This window comes from Podarcis liolepis (assembly GCF_965112155.1).
Source record: "Podarcis liolepis genome assembly, chromosome: 10".
NCBI lineage: Eukaryota > Metazoa > Chordata > Lepidosauria > Squamata > Lacertidae > Podarcis > Podarcis liolepis.
The window spans coordinates 1,606,451-1,633,838 of NC_139562.1; the positions used below are offsets into that span (position 1 = coordinate 1,606,451).

General features: G+C 52.0%; 1 protein-coding gene and 1 long non-coding RNA gene across 3 annotated transcripts; one reads left to right on the forward strand and one right to left on the reverse strand.

Annotated features, from left to right (window-relative positions):
- The first annotated feature begins 479 nt into the window (after positions 1-479).
- On the forward strand, positions 480-6,266 carry LOC310687053. The gene is made up of 2 exons (XR_014516155.1): positions 480-4,941; positions 4,972-6,266. It is a non-coding gene; the product is annotated as an uncharacterized lncRNA (long non-coding RNA).
- RBM28 (RNA binding motif protein 28) lies at positions 2,005-27,388 on the reverse strand. 2 transcript variants are annotated; one of them, XM_083461109.1, is made up of 19 exons: positions 27,183-27,388; positions 25,858-26,010; positions 23,351-23,445; positions 22,203-22,278; positions 21,778-21,870; positions 20,864-20,938; positions 19,363-19,483; positions 18,569-18,744; positions 18,094-18,172; positions 16,415-16,524; positions 14,801-14,874; positions 14,516-14,651; positions 14,169-14,233; positions 12,787-12,945; positions 11,458-11,607; positions 11,188-11,262; positions 8,601-8,947; positions 7,787-7,883; positions 2,005-6,574 (listed from the first exon to the last, which is right to left on the reverse strand). In XM_083461109.1, exons 1-19 carry the CDS (start codon positions 27,331-27,333, stop codon positions 6,431-6,433), a joined length of 2,376 nt encoding a protein of 791 aa, XP_083317235.1. In that variant the 5' UTR covers positions 27,334-27,388; the 3' UTR covers positions 2,005-6,430. The 2 variants fall into 2 exon arrangements, with proteins under 2 accessions (XP_083317235.1, XP_083317236.1); XM_083461110.1 differs by having other exon boundaries at positions 18,094-18,169; positions 27,183-27,356.

The window sequence follows — 27,388 nt, forward strand, 5'->3', positions numbered from 1 at the left end:
CCTCCTCTTCTCCAGGCTAAACATGCCCAGCTCCCTTAGCCGTTCCTCATAAGGCATCGTTTCCAGGCCTTTGACCATTTTGGTTGCCCTCCTAGGGACATTCGGGGACTGCGCTCCCGTTTAACCGCAGTAGGTTTGTGTGTCGGCATGAGAACTGTTTCCCTGGAATTTGGGGAGTTAATTTGAAGTTGGCGTGATCGGTCAGAGGGGTTTGGGTTTGGCATGGCAAAGAGCTGTCTGTCTTCAGGCAAGGAGCGAAGGCCTCTGGGAAGGAAGGGCAAGAGTGACTGGGCATCTAGTGCATGCAGAAAAGGAAATGAATAAATCCCATGAGATGAGCCTGCAAGACAAGGCCAATGGCCCACGGAGGTCAGCAACCTTTTCTCACCGTGGCTGAACAGTTTATTTATTGAACTTGTGTACCCTGCTTCATCTGCAAATCTCAGATGAGGGTTTGTCAAGAGATGCTCAAGAACCACAGTGCCTCCAAATGCCAGCACCCCTGACTTCTCATGCAGGAGCAAGAGCAGGATCAGAACCGGTGAGTCAGGGCTCTCCCCCCCCCCCCGCATTTCTCTTGCATCAGCTTGCAGTTATAACACCGCATGCCTCTGCTCTCAATTACCCAGCGAGGGAGAGCGGCTGGCCTTGCCCCTTCCCAGAAATTTGCCCGAGGTGCCGGTTCCCTTGGGGCGCTCTGGCGCGTAAGAGGCATCCGACTCACTGGGCTGGCTAAGCCTGCGCCACTGGCAGCCGCAGGGGTGACAAGGACGGCCGTCACCGCCCCAGGACACCCTGCTCTCCCACACCTGGCACTGCCAAGAGGGGATGGTGCCAGGGCCCGGGCCAGAGATCTCTCTCCCCGCCTTCTTGGCAGGTGAGAAGCCAGGAACGCATCAGGCCATCGGCCAAGGAGGCACAGCGGCTGGGGGAGAGACCCAGCCAGAAGGCAGCTTGACTGGGAAAGGGCTTCTGGCAGCAGAGGACCAGAGCGAGCAGCAGCTGTCGCAAAGCCACTGCGCTTTGTTGTTATTATTTCTTATTTATGAAAGTCTTTCTGTACCGCTAAATCACAGAACACACTGAAGCGGCTGACTACATTTTAAAAGATTTTAAATGAAAGTGTTTTTTAAAGCCATTCAAAAGCAGAAAAGCAGGCATCCATAAACCAAGATGCGAGATGTGGGTCCTGGAGGAATGGGAAAAGCTCCCAGCGCTTGGCATGGATGGCGCTGTGGGTTAAACCACAGAGCCTAGGACTTCCTGATCAGATGGTTGGCGGTTCGAATCTCCGCGATGGGGTGAGCTCCCGTTGCTCGGTCCCTGCTCTTGCCAACCTAGCAGTTCAAAAGCACGTCAAAGTGCAAGTAGATAAATAGGTACCACTCTGGCGGGAAGGTAAATGGCGTTTCCGTGCGCTGCTCTGGTTCGCCAGAAGCGGCTTAGTCATGCTGGCCACATGACCCGGAAGCTGTACGCCGGCTCCCTCGGCCAGTAAAGCGAGATGAGTGCCACAACCCCAGAGTCGGTCACGACTGGACCTAATGGTCAGGGGTCCCTTTACCTTTTACTTAGCACGGAAGGAGCCTGTTGTCAAACGAGCCTCGCCAACTCGGGGAACATTCCCTCTGAAAGCCGAAGCTGGGAAAGAGACTTTGCCTTTTGTGTTAAGCGCAGGGCTACTAGGCAAGTGGCTCACACATACAGGGCAGGGGGGAGAGAGAATCTGAATCTGTTTCACTAAGGACCACTGGACAGATTCAAGCCTGCGGTTCATAACGGCCCAGAAGTCACAGCTTTACATGATTAAGGACTCGCATCCATAGAATTCATAAGAGTTGCAGAGTTGGAAGGGAACCCCAAAGGTCTTCTAGTCTAACCCCCTGCAGTGCAGGGATCTTTTGCCCAACCTGGGGCTCGAAACCACAACCCTGAGATTAAGAGACTCCTGCTCTACCTGCTGAGCCATCCCAGGAAAGATTAACATATTAATTCAAGTTCAAGTTTCAAGTTCAAAAGTTTATTCTTCTAGCCAAAGGCCACAACAAACCTGTGTTAGGCGATAGTATTAATAAAATAATAGGGAACATCTATCCATAATATAAAAACCCATAACATTTAAAAGACTTTGCCAGATTCCTGAGCATTAAAATAGTTTCCTTTGTGCGTCTCTGATAGCTCCCATTCTAATATTCTTTTGCCATTTTAAAATCCAATTTGCCAACAACCAGGAGATAAGAGAAGGCACCAGAGAAACCAACAAACTCAAATCCAGATTGATTCCAGATTATACCTATGAATCACCACGACTTTGTGTGATTTAATCTAACTCCTTTTTCCTGATTTTGTTTGTTTTGCAGCCAGTGCATAGAGGGCCACTGTGTTGTGAAGCTCTTATAGCCTCTCAAAAGAAACCAAACAGCTTCTGCCAGGTGTGCCTGCTTCCTTGTGTGAACAAAGTTTTCAGAAAGCAAACTCTTGGTTCTCTATGTAAGGGGCAGGCTAGCAGGTGATGAGTCATGCCTTCCACCCGAGAAGGTTACGTTTGGCCTGGAGAAGAGGAGACTGAGAGGAGATAGGATAACCATCTTCACATATCTCAAGGGCTGTCTCATGAAAGAGGGAGCAAGCTCGCCTTCTCCTGCTCTGGAGGGCAGGACTCGAACCCATGGCTTCAAGGTACAAGAAAGGGGTTTCCAACTCAACACCAGGAAGAGCAGAGGATGGACGGCCGTCTGTCACAGATGCTTGAGCTGAGATTCCTGCACTGCAGGGGGCTGGACTGGAGGCCCTCTGGGGGTCCCTTTCGACTCTACCATTCTGTGATTCTATGGCTCTGTGTTCTCCCCTCTAGCAGCTTTTTGTTCAATGGCACAGAGCAACATCTTCAGTTCTGCTAATCGTGGTGCTTGACTAGTCAGCCATATCCTAGGTCAGGCATAGGCAAACTCGGCCCTCCAGATGCTTTGGGACTACAACTCCCATCATCCACTGGTCCTGTTAGCTAGGGATCATGGGAGTTGTAGTCCCAAAACATCTGGAGGGCCGAGTTTGCCTATGCCTGACCTAGACATAGGTACTGGTTGGGAAAGCTTGTTGTACCCCCACAGATATGGGAACCCAAGAACTGGAAGAGACCCCCACCCTGAAAAAAACCCCTATGTTGCTAGGCAGACACCCCACTGTTCTGCACAGATTTTCAAAATCTGACAGGCAGGCAGGAAGCAAGCAAAGCATGGTTGCCTTCAAAAATCTATGTGGCTGTTTTTCAGGCAGAGAATTCAAACAGGCCCTGCCTCTCTTGTAAACCCCAAACCTGCCCCTCGGATCTCCTGGTCAGACTCTCCCAGCCCTGCCAGTACGACAGGCCAACTTAAAGAACCGTAGGTATCCTACAAACAAGTCAGCACACGGATTCCCCATTTGCACAGTGGGACTTTCCACCTCTCCGCGATGGGAGTCCCACGCCCTCCCCAAACCTGCTCCAGGGGGTTGGGGAAAACCCCGGAAGAGGGTTTTTTTGGGGGGGGGGAGGGAGAGGAGAGGGGGAGAATGTCCCATCTGAGCAGAAATCCACACACTGACCGTAGCGCCACATGGCATTAAACCCAGCTTTCTTAACATTCAGAAATGCTTTTCCGATGTTTGCAATAGCTTGCACTTGTGTTTCATTCTTAACTGTATGGGTTTTTATTGCTTTGCTGCCCAGGGCTCCTTGGGGAGGGAGGGCAGGGCGGAATTTTAATAAATAAGGAAGGAGAATGAGTCAGGAGCCTCGGAAGCCACAGCTGCCTCTGGCAGGGAAGGAAGGAAGGCCATTCACATCTCCACTGAGAACTGGGCAGAAAAAAATACCGTGGAGTTTAAGAGCACAAGGATTGCCCGGTGGATCGGGGCCATGGCCCCTCTGGTATAACATCCTGTTCTCATAGGATGCCCCAAAGGGAAACCAGTGTCAGGATCCGGAGAACAAGAGCAACACTCTCCCCTCTGGGCAAAGAGGTTACTTTCTCTCCTCCGTCCTGGCCAAATGTGGTCAAGGACAGAGCAGCACTGCTACCTTGTGGAACTGCAAGGAAACGAACCAGAGGAATTTGGCTTTGGGAAAGGTTGGTATCAGGAGAGGGAGACTGTGGAAGTCATTAGAAGTTGCAATTTCAGCTGAATCTGGGGGAAACATTGCAAGCGTCCGTTGTGTTGGGCAGCTGAGCTATTTCAAGGGCTTTTGTTTTATTTGCTCATTGCAAACAGCTGAAGGACTGTAAATTTTGATAAGAAACCTGATTTGCAATGGGGGGTTGAATAATTTTCGATTGCAACTGCATACAGGACAGCTGTCTACCAGCTCCATCTGGGATGCAGGATGAGACCCTCCCTGCCCGCAGACTGTCTCTCCAGAGTGGTGCATGCTCTGGTTATCTCCTGCTTGGACTACTACAATGCGCTCTACGTGGGGCTACCTTTGAAGGTGACCCGGAAACTGCAACTAATCCAGAATGCGGCAGCCAGACTGGTGACTGGGAGCGGCTGCCGAGACGACATAACACCACCGGTCTGGAAAGAAGGTGGTACGTTTCCGAGCACAATTCAAAGTGTTGGTGCTGACCTTGAAAGCTCTAAACAGCCTCGGTCCAGTATACCTGAAGGAGCGTCTCCACCCCCATCGTTCTGCCCGGACACTGAGGTCCAGCGCCAAGGGCCTTCTGGCGGTTCCCTCCCTGCAAGAAGCGAGGCCGCAGGGAACCAGGCAGAGGGCCTTCTGAGTAGTGGCACCCCCCTGTGGAACACCCTCCCATCAGATATCAAGGAAATAAATCACTTATTTTTAAAAGACATCTGAAGGCAGCCCTGTTTAGGGAAGTTTTTAATATTAAATGCTGCATTGTTTTTAACACTCGATTGGGAGCCGCCCAGAGTGGTTGGAGAAACTCAGCCAGATGGGTAGAAATAAAGTAGTAGTAGTAGTAGTAGTAGTAGTAGTAGTAGTAGTAGTAGCAGCACCCTGAACTTGGCTGAGTAGCAAATGGGCAACCAGGGGCAAGCTCAGGTGTTTTCAGCTGGCAACGCCTCCCTCCTGGCAGCAATTGTGCTGCAGCATCCTGCACTCCCTGTGGCCTCGCGGTCAAACGCACGGGGAGCCTCACACAGAGCGCATTGAAGGGCTGGGATTTAATAAGCTGCATTTCTCAAACATGGCTTCCCTGAGCCCCACATACAGGAAGCCTGAGATACCTAACAGCCGGTCCTGGCTGTGCTGGCTGGGAGCTGACGGGAGCTGGAGTCCACAAACATCTGGTTGGAACAGATTTGGGGATGGGCAGTTGCGCTTGCGGCAATATTTCCGTGCGCGCAACCGCTGGAAGGATTTTGGCGCTCCACCACGCCCGGCCTTGGGTTGCTGGGACATCCCAGGAGAAATCTGAAGGAGCAAGGGTGGATTCGATCTCGTGCACACATGACCTCCAACCAGCGTGAGAAGGATCCTGCCAGGGCCAACTGGAAGATGCTGCTCATTTATATATTCATTACGCCTTTTTTTCCTTCCAAGGGGCTCCCAGGTGTTATCCCCACTGCAGCCCTGTAAGGTACGTGAGGCTGAGAGGCAGGAGCGGCACTCATCCTGCAAAGGTCACACACCTGGGGAGCTTCACGGCCGAGTGGGAGCATTCGAACCCTGATCTCTACCAGGTCCCTGTAGTCAAACTACTCTGACCACTGCACCACACTGCCACTCAACTTCTCTCTGCCCCCCCCCCCCAAATGTGGTTGGCAGTTTTACAATAAATGAAAGTGAAACAGTAAAAAAAACAAACCAGCAGGACTTTGGGCTGGGAGGGGATCAGGGGAGGGGGAGAGAGAGAGAGCAAGCCAGAGGTGGCCTGCCACCCCCATGCCCTCCCGCTAGCCAACCATGCCCAGAGGTGGGGGGCCAGCGACATCTGGAGGGGCAGAGAGCCTCCCCTCAGCCCTGTTCTGGGACTGAGCGAGGGAGGTGGTTCCCAGAGAATCCCTCTGTTCCTGGGGGGGGGGGAAGGTAGGTTTTTAATAAAACTCTTTTATTAAAAAATGTTTGCGATGATAACAACACAGGCCTCTCTTGGTCAAAGATGGCAAAAATATATGGGGCAAACTTTCACCCTGTTCTGCTGGTGTGTGCGTCTCTCCCCGATCCTGGGTCCTGCAAGCGCTTCCCGAAAAATCTGCCCACTAGCCTGGGCCAGCAGAGGGGGGCACCTTGGGGACCAGACCCTCCCTCTATGCCCCCCCCCTGCAAAGAGAGCTCAGGAGGCTCTTGCCTGCTTCCTTGCACAGTCCAGTAGTCCGAGATGGCAGAGATGGGGGTGGAGGGGTGGACGCTGCCCTTGCTTGGGCTCAGCCCCAGCCAGCCGTCCCTATCCGCCCCCCCCCCCGGTCTCCCCCAGGGCCTCCTTCAGCCCTCAAACCATTTGCTCCTCCTGGCTGACGCCGCCGCCTTGTTGCCGCCGCCCAGGATTTTGCGTTTGTACTGCTCCACCAGCTGCTCAAAGCGGGTCTCCGCCTGGCTGCGCTTCCCCCGAGGTTGCTTCCTGGGCGCCTGCGAGGAGGAGGAGAGCTGCGTCAGGAAGGGGGCGCCCCACGGTTTGGCCAGGGAGGTTGGGGGCAGAGGCACTCGGGCAAAGCCAGGGGGCAGGGGAGAGGGGAGGAGCGAGCCGGTGGAAAGCAGCAAAGGAGGTTTTATCTCCGGCACCCCCTTCCCCGGGGAGGAGAAATTTGTCCAGCATAACCTTCCTGCATCGCAGCTGGACTAGATGACCCCGGGGTCCCTCTCCTCTGCAAAATTCTAGGGTTCTGTCAGAAGACAGGCATATCCACCGGGTTTCCAGAGCTTCTCCGATTTTTGCAGTTTCAGCTCTGGGTTACGGGGATCCATGCGGAAGTTGCCTTGCCCCCTCCCCAAAAAATCCCATTGGCTGGCTTCATCTTTCAAGCCAGGGATGGGGAACATGGGGCCCTCAGTTGGTTTCAGGAAGGTCAAGGCTGATGGTCAAAACACCCTTCTGCGTGCTGTTTGCAAGGAATAATCGGCACCAACCACGCTCCAACCAGCTGAGCTAACTGGATTCCATCAGGCATTAAGGGGCTCCTAAAACCCATCACGTGGGACGCGGGTGGTGCTGTGGATTAAACCAGAACCTAGGGCTTGCCGATCAGAAGGTCGGCGGTTCGAATCCCCACGACAGAGTGAGCTCCTGTTGCTCGGTCCCTGCTCCTGCCAACCTAGCAGTTCAAAAGCACTTCAAAAGTGCAAGTACTGCCCTGGCAGGAAGGTAAACAGTGTTTCTGTGCGCTGCTCTTGTTTGCCAGAAGTGGCTTAGTCCTGCTGGCCACATGACCCGGAAGCTGTATGCCGGCTCCCTCGGCCAGTAAAGCGAGATGAGCACCGCAACCCCAGAGTCGGCCACGACTGGACCTAACGGTCAGGGGTCCCTTTACCTTTACCTTAAAACCCATCACACCCTTCTGTTTTATTGTCTTACAGGCAGAAGGAGGTTAAATCCTGCAGGGCCCTGGTCTCATAGGACAGAGCATTCCACCAGGTCGGAGCCACCACTGAGAAGGCCCTGGCCCTGGTGGAGGATAGTCTGACTTCCTTAGGGCCTGGGACCTCTAAACTATGATTATTCATGGACCTTAAGGTCCTCTGCGGGGCAGACCAGGAGAGGCAGTCCTGTAAATCTTGACCAACCCTTGGCTGTTGGCATGAAAGAGGCCGCGCCCCCCCCCCATTTCCCCACAACCGACTGACCTGCTTGGGCCCCTGGCTGGTCTTCTCCTGCCTGCGCGTTGGGCCAGAGGGGGCCATCTTCTTTGCGGGGGGCTTCACTCTTCCCTTGTCCCGCTTCCTGCCAAGAGAGAGACGCAGCTCAGCAGACGGAGGGAGAGACCTGGCCACGGCTGCTCTCCCTGATCCGGGGGAGACCCAGGACCCCAGAGGGGGCTGCTGATTCACCCCCCCCCCCGGAACACCTTCCCAACTCCCCTCCAGCTCCCTCTCCCCCTTCAATGCACACCACACCCCCAGGGAGACAGGCTCTGGGTAGCCCCCTGACCAGACCCTGCCCTGTGGGGATCCTGGAGCGCAGAGGCCAAATGCGCCCCCCCCCAGAGACCCTCTCCCTCCAGCGCCCTCACCTGGCTGCAACACATCCCACAACTGGGATGGTGCTTGTTCCTTGCCCGGAAGGAAAGGGCTGTGTATTGTGTTGCTGCAAAAACCGCCGCTTTCCAAGTGGCCGGAACGCCCCCCCCCGTGCCAGAACTGCCCCCATTGCTCCGCCCACTTCTCTACCTTGCCCTGCCCCCCACGGGGACATGCCCCCCCCGAAAGGATGCACATGATGGAACATGGCCCTTTCTCTGTGCTCCTTTAGCGGGAAAACTCCTGGAAACGGGGGGGGGGAGGGGGAGAGAAGGGCAAAGACGGAAGGGAAACTGAGGCAGGGGCAGGCAGGCGGGTCCTGAGGCCTTGACACAGAGCAGGGGGGTGTCTGTGATTGGTGGCGGCAGCGCCCTCCTCCCCCCCCCTAGGCTCATATACTCCCCCCCGTGTCTCCCATTACCTGATCTTGGGCCCCCGTTTGGAGGGCAGAGGCAGGACTTTGCGCCGCTTCCTGCCGTCCGGCAGCTCCACCTGTTCCACTTCCGCCCGCGTCTGGAAACCCGCCCAGGGCACGGCCCCCTCCGCCGGCCGGGGGGCTTCCAGACGCTGCTGCTTGGCTGCCGGGGAGACCCTGGGCTTCTTCTCGGGGGGCTCTGGCGGGTCCTCGTGCCCCTGAGAAGCCCCCTCTGCTTCTTTGGCCTTGGGGGGCTTCTTCTTCCGCCTTCTGGCTGGCTTTTCGGAGGCGCTGGCGTTGGGCTGCTTGCTGGCCGCCTCCTCCTCAGGGGGCTGCTTCTGCCTCAGCTTTTGCTGCACAGGAGAAAAGGGGGGGGGCAGGGAAGGTTTGTCCCACTGAAGGACCCCAAGGAGCTCAGCGAGGGAGGGCACCCCCTTCTCTTTCAAATACCAAATATCCCCCTCTCCCCCCAGAGCACCCATTATTTTTATTGATTGTAGTTTGGTAACAACGGGGTGAGCTCCCGTTGCTCAGTCCCTGCTCCTGCCAACCTAGCAGTTCGAAAGCACATCAAAGTGCAAGTAGATCAATAGGTACCGCTCTGGCGGGAAGGTAAACAGCGTTTCCATGCGCTGCTCTGGTTCTCCAGAAGCGGCTTAGTCATTCTGGCCACATGACCCGGAAGCTGTATGCTGGCTCCCTCGGCCAGTAAAGCGAGATGAGCGCTGCAACCCCAGAGTCGGCCACAACTGGACCTGATGGTCAGGGGTCCCTTTACCTTTAGTGTTTACTATTACAATGGACGCTCGGGTTGCAAACGTGCTCTGTGCGGGATGCAGGTTCGCAACTCGCGTCTGTGCATGAGCGGGTTGCGATTCGGCGCTTCTGCGCATGTGTGACTGTCGAAACCTGGAAGTAACCCCTTCCGGTACTTCTGGGTTCCGGCGGTCCGTAACCAGAAAAAACATAACCTGAAGTGGCTGTAACCCGAGGTATGGCTGTACAGTATATTATAATGGAATACTGAATATTGCTTTATCTGAGATATGTTGCTTATTTCAAAGTTATGATTCCAGCATGACTTTTTGTACGCTGGATCAGACGTTTGTGATGTTTGCTGCCTGTTTTGTTGTTTCCCCAGCTTGTAGACTGCCTCGCGCAAAGTAATATAGAAAGGCGGTATACAAACCGAGAATGAAATGAAATGAAAATCATGCATCAGGATCACAGAGCCGTTTGCAATATTCCAAGAATCGTAGAACTGCAGAGTCGTGCAGGACCCCCGAGGGTCATCCAGACCAACCCCCTGCAATGCAGGAATGACAGCCAAAGCATCCCAGACAGATGGCCATCTGACCTCTGCTTAAAAATAGGGTGGCCATACGTCCGGATACGACCAGGATTCAGCCGTCAGGAACTGCGTCTGAGCGGGAATTTCTTTAATGTCTGGGAAAACCTGGACATTAAATCAACAACTTTTCAGTCCAGATTTTCACTTTCTATTTAAAACCTCCAAGGAAGGAGAGTCCACAACCTCCTTTGCGTGAAAACGGCAATAAAAGCGGCCATGGGCTAATAATTAAACCAATTCCTGGCCAGTCAAAAGGTGAAAAAAGAGAGGAGCAACAGGAATTATGATTCAGAAGGAAAACGGAGCGTTTGGTTTCCAGCCACTCAACTCCTCCAAAGACAAAGTGGGAAGGTAAGTTTGGAGGTGCAACGGCAGGACCCCACAAACAAAGGGGCTGCACGCAGGCGGAGGATGACTCCAGGGGCTAAGCAGAACTTTCCCACCTGCCTGGGGAAACCACTGCAGGGGGGCAGAATGCACAGAGCCCTCTGCCCTGCGGGTCAGGACCTCGGCCCCAAACAGCACCCTATGAGACTTCCCAGGAGGCTGCAAAGCTGGTAAAAGGAAAGGACCCCTGGGCGGTTAAGCCCAGTCAAAGGTACTCTGGGGTTGCGGTGCTCATCTCGCTTTCAGGCTGAGGGAGCCGGAGTTTGTCCACAGACAGCTTTCCGGGCCATGTGTCCAGCAGGACTAAACCGCTTCTGGTGCAACAGGACACCGTGACGGAAGCCAGAGCGCATGGAAACGCCGTTTACCTTCCTTCCACAGCGGTAAATCTATTTATCTACTTGCGCTGGCATGCTTTCGAACTGCTAGGTTGGCAGGAGCAACGGGAACTCACCCCGTCGCGGGGATTCGAACCGCCGACCTTCCAATCGGCAAGCCCAAGAGGCTCAGTGTTTTGGACCACAGCGCTACCCGTGTCGCAAAGCTGGACACCCCCAGAGCTGCAAAGGCCTCTTGCCAGGGCTGAGTCCTCACCGGTTCCTCTCCCTGGTGTAGGATTCCCCCTTCGCTTGCCTTCGGCAGCCACTCGCAGTAACGGCGCCTCCTTCTAAGAAGGCTGAGGTCGGAGGAGCATCTGACTGCGATTGCTTCATTGCTGGGGGTTGGACAAGATGAGCCTGGGGGTCCCCCCTCCAACTCTGTGGGGTTCTAGGGTACCTCCTGCTCCTCAGCCAGATGGGTGGAGTACAAATAAATTATTATTATTATTATTATTATTATTATTATTATTCCTACCAGGCTGCGCTGGGCTCGCTGCTCCTTCAGCTTCAACTTCCGGCGGTCCTCCAGGGAGAATTCCACGATGGGACGCTGCGGGGAGACAGGGCAGCCTGAGAAGACCAGGTGAGTCGGGCCTCATGCTCTCACGGGGGCAGCCAGGAGCCCCAAAGGGAAACTAGCAACGCGTTCCAGAAACTGATATTCTATAGCCCTCTCCCCTGTGAATCTGCCCCACCTCTTTCCGGTGCCCTGTCTGGAAGGAACAGGGAGTGGGGGAAACCTTACCTTCTGGTCCCCAAAGACCTGGGGGTTGTTGTTGAGGTGTCGCAGGGCAGCCAGGGCCTGCTCGTGTTCCTGGAACTCCACAAAGGCATAGCCCAGCGACTGGCCCTTCCCCTTCCCAGCGGGCGCCTTCAGGTCCCGCATCACACGGCACTGGAGAGAAAGAGAGAGAGGGAGACAATCGCAGAGCTGGAAGGGAACCAAGGGTCATCTAGTCTAACCCGGGTGGATAAAAATCAATGGGTTTAAAAAAATAAATCAGATTTTTTTATTTAAGTTGGATTTTCACAATAAAATGCTTTTGGAGGAAAAAACCTTTCTAAAGATAGTTTTCCATTTAAGTTACATTATAGTCCGAAGGCTATTCATCAGGAAATAAGGATTTGTTTTAAGATTTTCATGTGGGCTAAAACTCAAGTCTGTTTTCTTTTTTTTAAAAAATAAAATTAAATGTTTAACCACATCAGTTAACAAGCATGGGTACATATGCTATAATATTTTTATTTTAGTTAAATAAATAGTTTAAACTGTTATTAAGGAAATGATTATTTTTCTCCTTCCAATAAAGTACAGCAGAAAGTTGTCCAGATATAAAAGGTTCACTTATTAAACCTCACAATAATTTCATAATTATCTGTCTATGCTCGGTCCCAGCGCCTGCCAACCTAGCAGTTTGAAAGCACCCCCGGGTGCAAGTAGATAAATAGGGATCGCTTACTAGCGGGAAGGTAAACGGCGTTTCCGTGTGCTGCGCTGGCTCGCCAGATGCAGCTTGTCACGCTGGCCACGTGACCCGGAAGTGTCTCCGGACAGCGCTGGCCCCCAGCCTCTTAAGCAAGATGGGCGCACAACCCTAGAGTCGGACACGACTGGCCTGTACGGGCAGGGGTACCTTTACCTTTACCTATGTCTTTCTTAATAGTACAACCAAACGAGTGGTTTTTTATATAACTGTAATAACTACCCTGAACATTTATTATTCCAAAAATGAAACCTTCGTCTGGTTGTAAATATTAAGATTATACCAGCAAGAAAGAGTCTTTCTGTTAAAAAAATATTTAAATCAAGTCTTACGGACTAGTGATTTAAATCAAGTCTTACTGACTAGTTATTTAAGTCGTGATTTAAATTGATTTGATTTAATCCTAGCTCAAGCGTCTGTGACGAGGATGAAGCCAGAAGCTCAACAGGTTGTTCGAGTGACAGGAGCTGTTTTGTCCATTTCTTCCCCAGCTTTTCCTCCAGGGTGGCGTGGCTAGTTCCCTCCTACCCCTCCTCGCTTAATCCCTGCCACCCCACTGCGGGTTTGGCTGCGCTGAGAGGCAGGCTCACCTCCTTGAGCCGGAGGCCGGGGCTTCCCTTGGCCGCCTGCAGCATCAGCTTCCGGAGCCGGACGTCGTCGACGCCTTTGGGCAGGTTGTGGACGCAGAGCCTGGTCTGAGACACGAAGATGTTCTGGTCCTTCAGCTTGTGACGCTTCAGCTCCTCAAACTGGGGGAGGGAAAAGGAGGGGTCAACACAGCCTTGCGAGGTGGAGCAGGCAGGCAGGCAGGATGGCCGGAGGGGGGGGGGCAAGGGGAGAAAGCCAGCCCACCGCTCTGCTTCGAAGACTCTCCTGCTTTTGCAGGTTATCTCCCACGTCCGTTGTGTTAGGCAGCTGAGGTATTTCAAGGGCTTTTGTCTGATTTGCTCATTGCAAACAGCTGAAGGTCTGTAAATTTTGATAAGAAACCTGGGGGGTTGAATGAATTTTGATTGCAACTGCATACAGGGCGGCTGTCTACCAGCTCCATCTGGTATGCAGGCTGAGACCCTCCCTGCCCGCAGACTGTCTCACCAGAGTGGTGCATGCTCTAGTTATTAACCGCTTAGGCTACTGCAATGTGCTCTATGTGGGGCTGCCTTTGAAAGTGACCTGGAAACTTCAACTAATCCAGAATGCGGCAGCTAGACTGATGACTCAACAAGCAGGGAGTTCCAGAGTTGTAAGGGCTGCCACAGTAAACAAATGCAGAACAGGAAATAAACAAGGAAAAAGAGAGAGAGAGGGGGGGGGGATATCCGGCAAATTTTTTGGCTCTCCACAACTACATAACATGATGTCCTCTTGCTACGTGGAGAGTCTGGGGCCTCAGGGGGGCCCTGTTTGTGAGGGGCAGGGAGTCGTAAGCAGTAGAGAGCTCCTGCCCATCAGAGACAGGCTAGATCAGGGGTCAGCAAACTTTTTCTGCAGGGGGCCGGTCCACTGTCCCTCAGAGCTTGTGGGGCGCGCACATTTTTTTTGGGGTGGAAATGAACAAATTCCTACGCCCCATAAATAACCCAGAGATGCATTTTAAATAAAAGGATACATTCTACTCATGTAAAAACATGCTGATTCCCGGACCATCCGCGGGCTGGGTTGAGAAGGCAATTGGGCCGCATTCAGCCCCCGGGCCTTAGTTGGCCTACCCATGGGCTAGATTCAGCAGACCCCCCTTGACCTGGCCCAGCAGGGGTCTTCTGGCATCCTTAAGGAGGGAAAGCTTGGAGCCATGTCTAGCTTCTAGGCCAGCCTTTCTCAGCCTTGGGTCCCCAGATGTTGGCCTACAACTCCCATCAGCCCTTGCAAGCAGGACCGGTGGTCAGAGATGATGGGAGTTGTAGTCCCAAGCTTGAGAAAGGCTGGGTTAGGCACATACACAGAGAAAGAGAAAGAGAAATAGAGAACTTACCCGTGCCCTCTTGGCCAGGTCAGCATCGCTCATCCCCTCGGCAGCTTTTGTGCCAGCACGGATCACTGCAGAGGAAAGAGGAGCATTGAAAAGCAGGACAGAATCACAGACTGGGAAGGGACCCTCACAGGTCATCTAGCCCAACCCCTTGCAATGCAGGAATCGCGGCTAAAGAACCCCCGACACAGGGCCACCCAACCTCTGCTTAAAAACCTCCAAGGAAGGAGAGCCTGCCGCCACCTCAAGCCCCTTCCACATGGGAATGAACACGCCCCCGTCGCCCTGCACACAAGGCAAGGTGAGCCCAGGTGAATCCAGCCCCGCCCAGCCGCCTCCTTTGCACTCACGGCCTTCGCGTGCCAGGTACAAGTTCCGGGTGCCGGTGGGTTTCTTCGTCTTCTGGCTCCGCAGCTGCTGGGCTTCCTCCCGGCTGACGGCCAGGTCCACTCGCAGGCGGCGGCCCCCCAGGTGCAGCCCCCCGCCCTTCCGGGGAGAAGGAGAGACAGTGAGAGGCAGGGAGGCAAGGAAGGGGCACCCACGGGCGCTGCCAGAGACAGGCCGAGCCAGTCCCGGTGGAGGCAGGGGGAACTACCACGCTCCCACCCCGCGGGGGGGGGGGACCCAGCTCTCACCTCGCTCTCATCCTGTGCCACCTGAAGGCACTTCTGGGCAGCTTCCTGGGACAGGAACTGGGCAAAGGCACAGCCTGGTGGTGGGATTTTGGGGAGTGGGGAGGAGAGATGCATGTTTAGGAAGCTGTCTTACAGTGACCCATGGCATCCTAGAATTGTAGACTTGGAAGGGACCTCAAGGAATGCGGGAATCTCAGCTAAACAAATACAATACCTTGTTTTGCAGATACAATAGTTACAACATATAAAATGACGTCACACGCATGTGCGGAAGTGGCAAATTGTGACCAGCGCACGCGCAGACGCGAGTTGCTTTCTTTTCAGGTTGCGAACGGGCCTCTGGAACGGATCCCGTTTGCAATCAGGGGTACCATTGTACCTTGTTACACAGATGCAAGAGTTACAACATACAGTGGACACTCGGCTTGCGAATGTGATCCATGCGGGATGCACGTTCGCAACCCACAGTGGCGTGTCTGCGCAAGCACGGGTTGTGATTTGGCGCTTCTGTGCACAGCGCGATTTAGTGCTTCTGCGCATGCGCGACCGCCAAAACCCAAAAGTAACCCGTTCCGGTACTTCCGGGTTTCGGCGCGTCCGTAACCTGAAAAAACTCAACCTGAAGCGGCTGGAACCCGAGGTATGACTGTATACAGCGCGACAGGCTGCGTGGGCATGTTTGTGACAAATGTCTTTACTAGTTCCTTCCTATCATACGAATCAAGTCCAGAATGAACAACTTATACAATCCTTAAGCAAGGTATATAACCTATTTAATTAAATCCAATGCAGATATATTCCTTCCTTTCTTCATATGTTCTTGTTTGAGTTCATATATTACACAGTCCTTGAATGTGGTTAAGGAAAGGTCCCCAGAATATCACAGACAAGGTTTCCAGATATTTCCTTGTTGCGCCCCAAAGGGCTTCGTCAGCTGTTAATAGTTCTACATAATATAAATATAAACACTTGATAAGACAAGGATTAATATTTGATAGGTAGAAATTACAAATATAAATCTGTTACATCGTGACTAAAAACATTATCAAGCATTAGAAGATACAGAGGCTGTACATACCATCAAAGTGTGTAACAGATTACGTAAGCAATGATTCTTGGACAATTCTCAATAGTAGCGGCCAAGAAAGGAAGAAATATATCTCCGTTGGATTTAATGAAATAGGCATCTCAGCTAAAGCATCCCTGACAGATGGCCATCCAGCCTCTGCTTAAAAACCTCCCAGGAAGAAGACGCCATCATTTGGCACACGCTCAATTTCCAAACCTTTTCTAATACCAGAAAAAATTACCCCCTCAGTGCTGTATAATAGTGGCCTCTTATATAAAACACAGTTATTGTGCGAATGTGTTCTTGTCAAAAATAAAGTTCAAAATAAGGAGAATGATGTAACCCCAACAATGTTTATGTAAATGGATATAATACAGACCCCCCCTGCAGGACAAAAAAAGAGATATTTTTAAGTTGCTACTTTTGAGGCGGGACCTGAACTCAGGTCTCCGAGGACTGCCCTCCCTCCTCGCCTAATACAAAATTATTCTGTCTCAGCCTGCCCCCTCCCCTCCAACCCCCCCCCTCGGTCTCACCCCCATTACCTTTGGAGTGCTCCGTGTCCGGGTGAAGCACGATCCGCACGTACTTCAGATCTCCAAACTGCTCCAGCAGCTCCCCCAGCTCCTCCTCCTCGCTGTCGAAGGACAAATTCCTAGGGGGGAAGCAGGGGGCATGTGAAGATGTGCCCCACACCCAGGGACGACAAGGGCGGTTTGGATCCCGGAGGGAAAACACGTCCGGGGGCCCCCAGCAAGGGCGGACTGGCAAAAAGTCTTTGCACGGGATAAAAAACAACAACATGCTTTTGCTTTCATGATAATGATAAATATGAAAATATTATTGTTGTTGTTTATTGAATTTACTGTATTTTTCATTCTGTAAGACGCACCTAGTTTTTAGAGGGGGAATGCAAGAAAAAAAATATTCTTTAAAGGCAGCGCTGAGCAGAGCCTGCGTGCATCCCAGGCTCTGCTCAGCGTTCCCTTTCAGGAGCAGCGAGTAGCGGGTGTGCAGCGCTTGCAGACTTTTCCTCCTCAGGGAAAAGCCCCCAAGAGCCGCACACCCGCTCCACGCGGCTCTTGCGGGCTTTCCCAGGAGGTGGAGTCCCTTCCCCCACCTCCCACAATAGCCCCACCTCCCACAAAACCCAGCGAAGCCTCCTCAGGGCAGCGGGATGAAGGCTCCCCGTACCCTGAAGAGGCTTCGCATGGAGAAGCCAGAAGCTAGAAGAGCAAGAGGGGGCACTGCGCAGGGATCCCTCTCGTTGTTCTGGCTACTGGGATAGCCGTGCAGCCTGCATTCTATCCATAAGACACACACACATCCCCCCTTACTTTTTAGGAGGGGAAAAATGAGTCTTATAGAGCGAAGAATACGGTATATGCCGCCCTATACCCAGAGGTCTCAGGGCAGTTTGCAGAAAAGATCAACATAAAAACCACAATATATATATAATCAAAATAAAAGTAACAACCCAATAACACCCTTTTAACCTGTTGAGAATATTAAGATCTTAAGGGCTAGTATCAACCACGGAAGCACTCACATGATTGCTGCTGAACGAACCTGACACTTGTTAAACTTGTATTTTTAGGAAAATATAAATATTTGGACCTGCTGAGAATGTTAAGATCCTAAGGGTTAGCATCAATGATATTCCAACCCCCCATGATGTAGAACGTTAAACAATATATTGATGCATGGAATGACCCCAGCCCGTTTTTCCTTCCTTCCTGTATGGCATTACATATGTCTACAGATAGATATTTTGCTGTGAGTCACTTGGAGACATTCAGAAGAAGAAGAAGAAGAAGAAGAAGAGTTTGGATTTGATACCCTGCCTTTCACCCCCCTTCAGGAGTCTCAAAGCGGCTAACATTCTCCTCTCCCTTCCTCCCCCACAACAAACACTCTGTGAGGTGAGTGAGGCTGAGAGACTTCACAGAAGTGTGACTGGCCCAAGGTCACCCAGCAGCTGCATGTGGAGGAGCGGAGATGCGAACCCGGTTTCCCAGATTGCGAGACTACCGCTCTTAACCACTACACCACACTGGCTCAGATGACAAGCAGCTAATCAGCTTAAAAAGTAGCAAGGAGAAACAGCCATAAATGTAGGCTGCAGCATGGTTCTCTAAGCCCCGTAAGGATGCATAAGGAGCAGGGCAGCAGCAGCCTCTGGCTTCTCTCCCAAGGCGATGCTGAGCCCATGGCCTTCGCCCACCTGATGAAGACGGTCCTTCCTTCGGTGACGTCTGATGGGAGCTTCTGGACCTTTTTCCGCTTCGAAGGGACGCCAGCTTCTGGAACGGGAGCAGACCGGGGAGAGGGAAATCATGAGCAAGGCGTTCTCCAAAGGCAAGAGCAGGCCACAGAATGGTTGTAGGGGACCCCCAGGGTCATCCAGTCCAACCCCCTGCAATGCAGGAACCTTTGGTAAATATTATTATTATGCCGCTCTCACTGGGCAAGGTGGCAGTGCCCAGTCTCCAAAGACCAAGGCGGAGGAGGGCCAAGTTCCCAGCAGAGGCCATGAAATTTCACGCGGGGGCTGGCAGCTTTCAGAGAGGAATGCTGGGTTGAAATTGATTTTTTAACCAGACCCAACAGGTCTCTCCTGGCGCTCCTTTGAGGCGCCAGCTTTTTAAGGGTTTGCCACCTGCCCTGGCACCCAACCCCTCAGAAACTGCAAAACCAACCTTCTTCATCTTCCTCGTCATCGTCATCTTCTTCCTCCTCCTCTTCATCAGAGCTCATGGCTTTGCCAGGCTCCCCCTCTTCCTCATCGGAGTCCTGCATCTCTTGCTCTTCCTCCTCCTCTTCCTCCTCCTCCTCCTCGCTACCTGCAGGCGGTGGAGCGAGCTGCTCAAAGTACCTGTCCATGAAATCATGCAAGGAAAGAGCCGTCAGAAGCAGGCAGCTGAACTCTGCGCCCAAAGGGCTTAATTCTGGGGTTCTGGAATCTTGGAGCTGGCTGGATTTGGGCAGAGGGAGGAAGCCAGAGGCAGCCCTGCCGCTTCCTGCTGGCAGAGAGAAAGCAGGGATTTGGTGTTGGGATGCGTCCAAGGAAATGGGGGCAGTTGGCAGGCCCCAGCTGGCTCCAGCCCACCAGCGGGGCGAACGCCGGTCCTTGGTTCTGCGACTCAGAGCTTCAGATGCCTTTCAGAAGCTGAGCATGCAAGCCAGCAGAGATAAGAACTCTTTGCAACGGAAGGGCAGACAGAGGCATATGTCAAGCGTATTTACAAGCATTTTATTCAGCCTCAGGACAAAGGAAAAACATGTCTGCTCCCCTTTGTGTCCAAGCAAAAAGCATAAGCAAAAGCTATACACAACGGAAGTTCCCAGCAGGCTGTGCTGGAATGTAAACAGGCATGTGGAACGGAACATCAATATCACACAGAGGGCGGCTTAGTGTGCCCACCCCCGATCCCCACGTCAGCAGCAGAGTAAGCCCGTCCCAGGTCCTCCGGAGCAAGCCCCTTGCCCTCACCTGCCCTGCCCCGCTGGCTCCGCAGGCGCTGAACTTTTGTCTTCCAGATCGTCGGCGGCGTCGCCAGCCTGAGTTGTGTCCGCTTCCTGGGCCTGGCTTAGCTTCTTCTTCTCCTGGACCCCTGGTTGGGGGAGGGAGGCAAAGAAGCAGGAGGGTGAGACGCCTCTGCCCAGTTTCTCTCAAGGAAGACGCCCATTTCTAGCTTCACCCATTAATCCTGGCAAATCTCGCCCTCGCTGAGTCCTGCTTGCTGGTTTCCCATAATAGGCACCCGGTTGGTCCCTGTGAGAACGGGAGGCTGGAGCAGATGGGCCCCCTTTGGCCTGATCCAGAGGGGGCATCTTGGGTTCTCGCGAAAAGCCATGCCAGGGAGGTCCCCACGGCCAGATCCCAAACGGGGCCACAAGACAAAGAAACAGGAGTCCAAAGGACGGAGCCACAGCTGCAAAGCCTCAACTGGGCAGGAATTTTAGAGTTGGAACAGAAGGAGGAGGCTTCCTAAGGACAGAACGGCTGGCAGGAGAAAGACCCTGTCGGAACATAGCGCTTCCGATGCCCAGAGATCTGCCCTGGTTGCCCAGTGGCTACCAGGCCAACTTCAAGGGCTTACTATTAGTCCGTAAGGCCCTTCGCAACGTGGGACCTGTGAGATCACCTGACCCAGAGACACACAACTAATAATAATAATAATTTATTATTTATACCCCGCCCATCCGGCTGGGTTTCCCCAGCCACTCTGGGCAGCTTCCAACAAAATATTAAAATATAATCGTCTGTTAAACATTAAAAGCTTCCCTAAACAGGGCTGCCTCCAGACCGCTCCCATTCACAGAACTGGCCCTGTTCCAAGTGCCACGTAAAATCCGTTCTGTGCTTTGTAGGAACTCAAGCGTTGAGTGTGGCTCCGCCTTCACTTTGGAACTCCCTGCCTCTTGACACACTGGGCTCTTTTCAGCGCTTGTTGGAAACGTTCTTCTAAAACGCTCGTCTAAAGTCGTAAATGATTGCCGTTATTTTTTCAATGATGATTTTATTCTTTTATCTGCTTTGACATTTTTTTTTTAAAAAAAGAATCAACGAGTGGATACACATTATGAATAATAATAATAATAATAATAACTTGTTATTTCTACCCAACCCATCTGGCTGGGTTTCCCCAGCCACTCTAGCCGGCTTCCAACAAAAGATTAAAAATGCCTTTAAAAATGCATTTATGAAATGAATAAGCAAGAGGGCACTCCCCTTCCATGCTTGCTGGGCAGGGAGTGGGGTTTGTTGCTTCTGAAGGTCAGCTCTGCTCTCAGAACCAGACAGTCTCACAGGCAATTGCCTGGCTGCAAAGACTTGGGACAAATGTTCTCAATCTCCTCCTGCCACTCTCAGCCGGTTGGCCTGAGGTCAAGATCGGGCCCCTTCACCCACCACTCCACAGCACACACAGAGTGAGACCGCCTGCCTGAGATGGCCAGAGCAGGATGACTCCTGCCCCGGAGCCACTCACCTGCGGGAGATGCCGCTGCCTGCATCACTTGGTACTTCTCCCGGGCCACGGCCCAGTCCACCGCCACCGGGCGCTCTGCGGAGGGAAAGGGAAGCTGTGAGGCTGGCTTGGCGAGGGGGCAGCGCAGCTACAAATCCCAGGGACCGAAATCCCATTCGTAAGAACTCCACTGTTTAGTGTGGCAGCCCCTACCCTCTGGAACACCCTGCCTCCTGACACCAGACTTCGCTGTACAATTTTTGGCACCTGCTAAAACTGTTTAGACAGGCCTGTCCAGATGCTTAGAAAATGGAGGTAATTTTAATCCGTTTTAGTATTTCAACTTCCCTATGTTTTAAAGGAGGGTTGCAATCCCCAGGCCAAAAAAAATTCGTGTTTCATATTTTTGTAAACCACTTTGAGGGCTCCCCCCCCCCAATCAAGCGGTGTGAAGATTTTATGAATTAAAAAGTCATGGTGTCTGTGCATGTGCAGAGGAGAGCCGAAGTCGGTCAGCCCCACTGCCTGAACACCCCTGCATATTCAACTCTCCTGCGGATGTTCCAGCGTTCCCAGCACAAGAGGACCAGCAAGAGAGTCAGTGGCGGGGGGTGGGGAGAGCGTCAGACTAGGACCCGGGAGACCAGGGTTCAAATCCCTTCCGCTCGGCCACGAAGCTCGCTGGGGGTGACTTTGGGCCAGTCGCTGAATCTCAGCCTGAGCTACCTCACAGGGTTGTTGTGGGGTTTCAATGAGGCGGGAAAGAAGCAGGTGTGCCGCCTCGAGCTCCTTGCAGAAAAAGGTGGGATAGCAAGAGCAATAGATGAACGAATATTATCTCGCCTGACTCTCCTCACAGGCGGCTCCCATCCGACATAAACACACAGAGAGGACCGCAAATCACCCGGCTCCTTTTAAGAAAGCGCCAGACTCACCCTTGATCTCCTTCATGTTCATCCCCTTCAGGGCCCTCCCTGCTTCCAGGACGTTCTTGAACTGCACAAAGGCAAAGCCACGCATCTTTCCATCTGGAAGCGACAGGAAAGCAACTTAATTCTGACGATTTTTAAAAAATATTTGTAGCCTGCGCATGGGATTCCACTTATAGGGAGACAAGAGGAGCAGCCAGAGCCATAACCAAGAAGCCAGGTGGGACTTCATTCTTCAGCTGAAGACGGCGGACAGCAGAAACATGAGCCAGCCAGCGCTCCTATCTCCGATTGCTAGTTCCAAAGGGGAACGCAGTGATCCATGAATGGCTCGGGATAATCCAGGACAGGTGTGCAGTTTAAATGGAATTCTATGTTCCTCTCCCAGTAGCGCCCCACCGGCCCTTTCCCACCAGGTCACCTGGCCATACCTGGTTTCTTGGGGATGGTAGTTTCCAGCACTGTGCCAAACTGAGAGAAGGCAGCCTTCAGGTCATCTTCTGTGCACTAAGGAGAGCAGAACGAGACCAATGGCAGAAGTCATCACAGTGCATTGTGTATTTTTCAAAACCCCCAAGTCTTAGGAAGGATCTGGGCTGCCGCTCCAATGTTCTGTGAGCAGACTGTGCTCTCTGGTGGGAAATCCAAAAGGGAGGCTTGGGGCTCCTATTGCTGCTCCATTAAATGGAGCGCTCAGCTGTGATTTACACCAAATTACACAAAACAAATGAAATACCGTGAAAATCCCTGAAACGAGAAGCAGTCAACTAGAAATATTATCTTATAGAAATAAACTAAATAATAAAAATCAAAAAGTTTAAGGGAAAAATTAGAAAAACCTAGAATTGAGCAAAGCCTTAAGGGGATGCCGGCTACAAACCTCGTTTCACTGAACTATTCCGTTTCCTCAGAAGGAAACAGAAAAATCATAAACCTTAAATGACCAAATTCAAAGAAAGTGGGTAAAACTCCCAAAAATTCTGAAGTATTATAATCCTAGCTCGACCTAGGTGAAGCAAAGCACAGTAATAAAGGAATGAGGACTCAAAGGTACAGTTTCTACTAAAACTGAGTTTACAAAAAAGGTTTGAAAACCTAAATAGCAAGTTTTAGACACAGCCCAACTTGAAGAAAGCCAAGCACAGTAATAAAGAGTTGAGGACTCAGCTGTGAAAATTTTAGTATTGCCTTTACAAAAAGGTTTAAAAAACCTAAATGGCAAAATTCAAAGAAAGGAATAGAAGATAAGCTGTTTTAGATTTTAAACAAACTCAAGAACAGGGCTGAAACGCTCCCATGGTCTAGATGTTACTGCTGATGTTAAAGACTGATTTACACCAAAAAGCTGCTAAGAAATGGGGAGTTGGACTAGATGGCCCTAGCGTGCCCTTTCCAACTCTGCGATTCTGCGAAACAGCCCTACGTCAGCGCTCTGAATCTCAGACAGGAGTGCCGTGAAATATTAACCCTGCCAGTCCACTTTTAACGGCCTCGTTCCAAGAAAAGAATGGGGGTGGCTCAGAAAGAGAGCCCCAGCCCCATCAAAGAAGCAGGCGACTCCCCTGCCTGCGGCTCGTACCTTGAAGCTCAGGTTGCGAATGATCAGCCTGGCTTTTTTCGAGGCTCCTTTTGCCTTTGGGGGCTTCTTCCCTCGCCGGGGGGCCTCAGAGGCACCTGGAACCAAAGCAAATGGGACACGGCAAGGACAATGGCACACTAAGAACAGAGCGGAGGAATCATCACTAGGCACAAGTGCTGATGCGCTCAGGTCACACCCACAAGCATCCCATGGGCCCAAGCATCTGGTTGGTCAGTCTGAGAACAGGAGGCTGGACTGGATGGGTCTGGGGTCTGCAAGGACCGGGGACTGTAATAGGACTGAGCTTGCTTCGATCTTAAGGCCACATCTCTCTTACAGAGTCAGCACGAAGGTGGGTGAAAAGGGTGAAGGAAGTATGGAAAGTGTGAGGGGTTTTGACTAGCAATGCTGCTTCCCTGTGTTCTCCCCACAAAACTACTTATTATTATTATTAATTGGATTTGTACACCGCCCTATACCCGCAGGTTTCAGGGCAGTTCACAAACAAAATCATAATATATAAAAACAAATTCAAAACAAGAACCCAATAAAAGAAACCCAAAAGAGCCACATTCTAAAAGGGCATTGGATGTCAATCAGATCAACCAAAGGCCTGGTTAAAAAGGAACGTTTTCGCCTGGTGCATAAAGGTGTGTAATGAAGGCGCCAGGCGAACTTCCCTAGGGAGAGCATTCCACAGACAGGGAGCCACTGCAGAGAAGGCCCCGTTCTCGTGTTGCCACCCTCTGGCCTTCTCAAGGAGGAGGCACACGAAGAAGGGCCTCAGAAGATGATCTCAGGGTCTGGGTAGGTTCATATGGAAAGAGGCGGTCCTTGAGGTCTTGTGCTCCTGAGCCGTTTATTTATTGTGGTTTCTTATTAACCAGGTGTGAGAACCTTGCCATACCTACAAAAGACATTAACTTCTGTATGTAAGCTGAACAGTCTATGGATCAGCTCAGAAGAGAGTCTGGCTGGTGGAGGTCTTCTCCAAAACAGCTGTCTTGTCTTGCTCAACAGGGTCTTGAGCAGGTGGGAAGATTATTTTCTTCTGCAACTGGATGTGACCCCCTTTGGTCTGATCCAGCAGCCAGACTCTTCTGATGTGCTTACGAGAACCTCCTGTCAAAAGCCCGTGAGACGCAGCTGAAGAACCCCGCCACCATGCCTGGAGCAGGAGTTACAGGTAGGTAGCCGTGCTGGTCTGCCGTAGTCGAAAGAAAATAAAAAAATTCCTTCCAGTAGCACCTTAGAGACCAGCTAAATTTATAATTGGTATGAGCTTGTGTACATGCACACTTTTTCAGATACGTGTGCATGTATCAGAAGAGGTATCTGAAGATGTGTGCATGCACATGAAAGCTCATACCAATACAGTGGTGCCTCGCAATACGAAAAGAATCCGTTCTGTGATTCTCTTCATCTAGCGGTTTTTTTGTCTTGCGAAGCAAGCCCATTGACGGATTAGAGGATTAGCGCTATTAGCGGCTTATCATCTTATCGGATCAGCTGATAAGCGGCTTAGAAAAAAGGGGGGGAGGAAAAAAACCCCGCAGGAACTCGCAAGACATTGTCGTCTTGCGAAGCAAGCCCATAGGAGATTCGTTTTGCGAAGCACCTCCAAAACGGAAAACTCTTTCGTCTAGCGAGTTTTCTGTCTTGCGAGGCATTCGTCTTGCGGGGCACCACTGTAACAAACTTAGTTGGTCTCTAAGTTGCTACTGGAAGGAATTTTTTACTTTTGTTTGGAGCGGGAGAGAATCTCCAGCAGACAAGGCATCTTCTCCCTTTACAAGCAGCCAGGCAGGACAGGCAAAGCGTAAAGGCGCTGCTGGAGAGGCGAGTGAAGGCAAGGAACATTCGGCTCCTCTGCCAGCTCCGCCAACAGTCCTCCTCTTCATACATATAGCACAGATTTGTATTTTAAGAACTTGCCTGGTAGCCACAGCTGTCTAGGAATCCCATACAGGCCATGAAGTGGCAGTGAATGGACCCTTCCATCCCAGCTCACCTGGCTGCTCTGCTGGTTGGGGGGCGAGGGAGCCAATTCTTTCATAGCCAGCATAGGAAACAAGCAGGTTATTGGAGTGGAGGCAGGTGGCTGCATCCCTCCTACCTCAGTCCACCTGACAGGAATCCTTTCTCTTTTCCACTAGCCTGTTAAGTGGCCACTTCCCTGCTGGCTGTAGAGGCGGTTTGTTCCACTGCAGAGGTATAACTGCGAATGTATTGGTCTCGAAGGTGCTACTGGACAATTTTTCATTTTTTTAATTTATTGGTAATGTCTTGAAATTGTGTACTGTAAGGAAATCAAAACCCATCTTCTGGACTGGAAGAACATGTCAGAAAGGGTGCTGGAAGCCTTGAAGGCAGCGCAGGTCATCTGGGACCAAACACAAGCCTCTTCCGTCTTTCTAACTGTGTTCAGCAAAACTGGTGCTAAGTGTCGACAGCAGCACACAGAAAATCCTGGCACCCCACAAAAAAAAGAGAGACCTTGAACTTACCTTCTTTCTTCTTTCCTTTCTGCCGTGGCTTCGGATTAGCAAGGGCTACCGTGATCTTGCGTTTCCCAAAGGCAGTGATCTCCTGGATGGCTCTCTGAGCATCTTCCGGCAAGGAGAAAGTGACAAAGCCAAACCCACGACAGGTTTTCTTGCCTATCCAACAGATTTAAAGGCAGATTAATATTATTATGACGGGCTAAGCTTATTAAACTCATTTTCTTGCTGCAAGGAACTCAAGGTGTCTTTCCAAATAATAATAATAAAAACATAGAGCAACGGTCAGCAACTTGGCTAGGGAACAAATATCACATATAAGATAGGGAAAGCCATGTCACTCCACCCACCCTGTAATTCAAGAAAAAGGCTTGGGGTGGCGGTTAGGTAGATAACCAGAACCATACAAAATACTTTAAGCATAGATTCATACGAAGAAAGATTCATTTGAAGGAGATGCCATGGCAACCTTATGCCAACTGGCTCTACAGTGGTACCTCTACTTACGAACGTGATCCGTTTCGGAGTGCCGTTCGCACCCCGAAAAGTCCATAAACATAGTGCTGCTACTGCGCATGCATGAAGTGTGATATGGCACTTCTGCGTCTGCATGTGCAGCAAACCCGGAAGTAAACACTTTGCCACATTCGTAATCTGAAAAGCTGCAATGTGCAGCACAGCCAGGAAAGATGCCTTGTTGGGGAGGCTCATTCTGGTGCCAGGTGGGCTCCGTGATGCACAGGTGGTCCTGACTGGTGGTGGTGCCAGTGGTTAATAATAATAATAATAATAATAATAATCAGTGCTTTTTTCTGGGGGGGAGATGCAGGGGTCACGAATAGTGTTCTCCAAGCTACCAGCATGAGTTTGACCAAACTGCGGGAGGCAGTGGAAGACAGGAGTGCCTGGCGTGCTCTGGTCCAGGGGGTCACGAAGAGGCGGACACGACTAAATGATTCCACAACAACAACTGCCAGGAAAGATGCCTTGTTGGGGGGGGGGGCTCATTCTGGTGCCAGGTGGGCTCCATGATCCAGTGATAGTACTGACTGGTGGTGCTGTTGCCAGTGGTTAATAATAATAATAATAATAATGTTTTTTTTCTCTGGAGGGCCACCAGGGTGCACGTACCCCTCAACATTTTGTGAATTTAAGTTTGGCCTCATTGAGAGGAATAGGAAAATGAGAGTCCCCCTCCGTAAACATCTTTTTTTGGGGGGAAGCACTGCCTAGAACAAGGGGTCCCCCGGGGTCTTCTAGCCCAGCCCCCAAGCCCCCCCTCAGAGGAAGCGCCCCTTCCCGCCCGGCCTCCCCCCCCCGCCCCCGCTCACCGGGCTCCGTCACGGCCACCGCCCTCCGCACCGGCCCCGCCCGGCCGAACTCCCTCTCCAGCTCGGCGGCGCAGGCCGAGGGCGGCAGGCCCCGCACCAGCACCGTCCGACCCGCGCCCGCCGCCGGCGCCTTCTTCGCCTCCGCCGCCATGGCCCCGCCGACCGGCCTCCGCTCGCCCAGCACGTTAGGCCAGCCTGGGCGCCGC

What these genes read in the sequence shown, in the direction of transcription:
- RBM28 (XM_083461109.1), bottom strand. Translation starts at nt 27,333, where the DNA reads ATGGCGGCGGAGGCGAAGAAGGCGCCGGCGGCGGGCGCGGGTCGGACG. An exon ending in GAACATGAAGGAGATCAAGG is followed by an intron (nt 20,939 to 21,777) that starts GTGAGTCTGGCG and finishes TTCCCTCCGCAG; the next exon opens with AGCGCCCGGTGGCGGTGGAC. An exon ending in AGCGAGCCCAGCGCAGCCTG is followed by an intron (nt 8,948 to 11,187) that starts GTAGGAATAATA and finishes TCTCCTGTGCAG; the next exon opens with CAAAAGCTGAGGCAGAAGCA.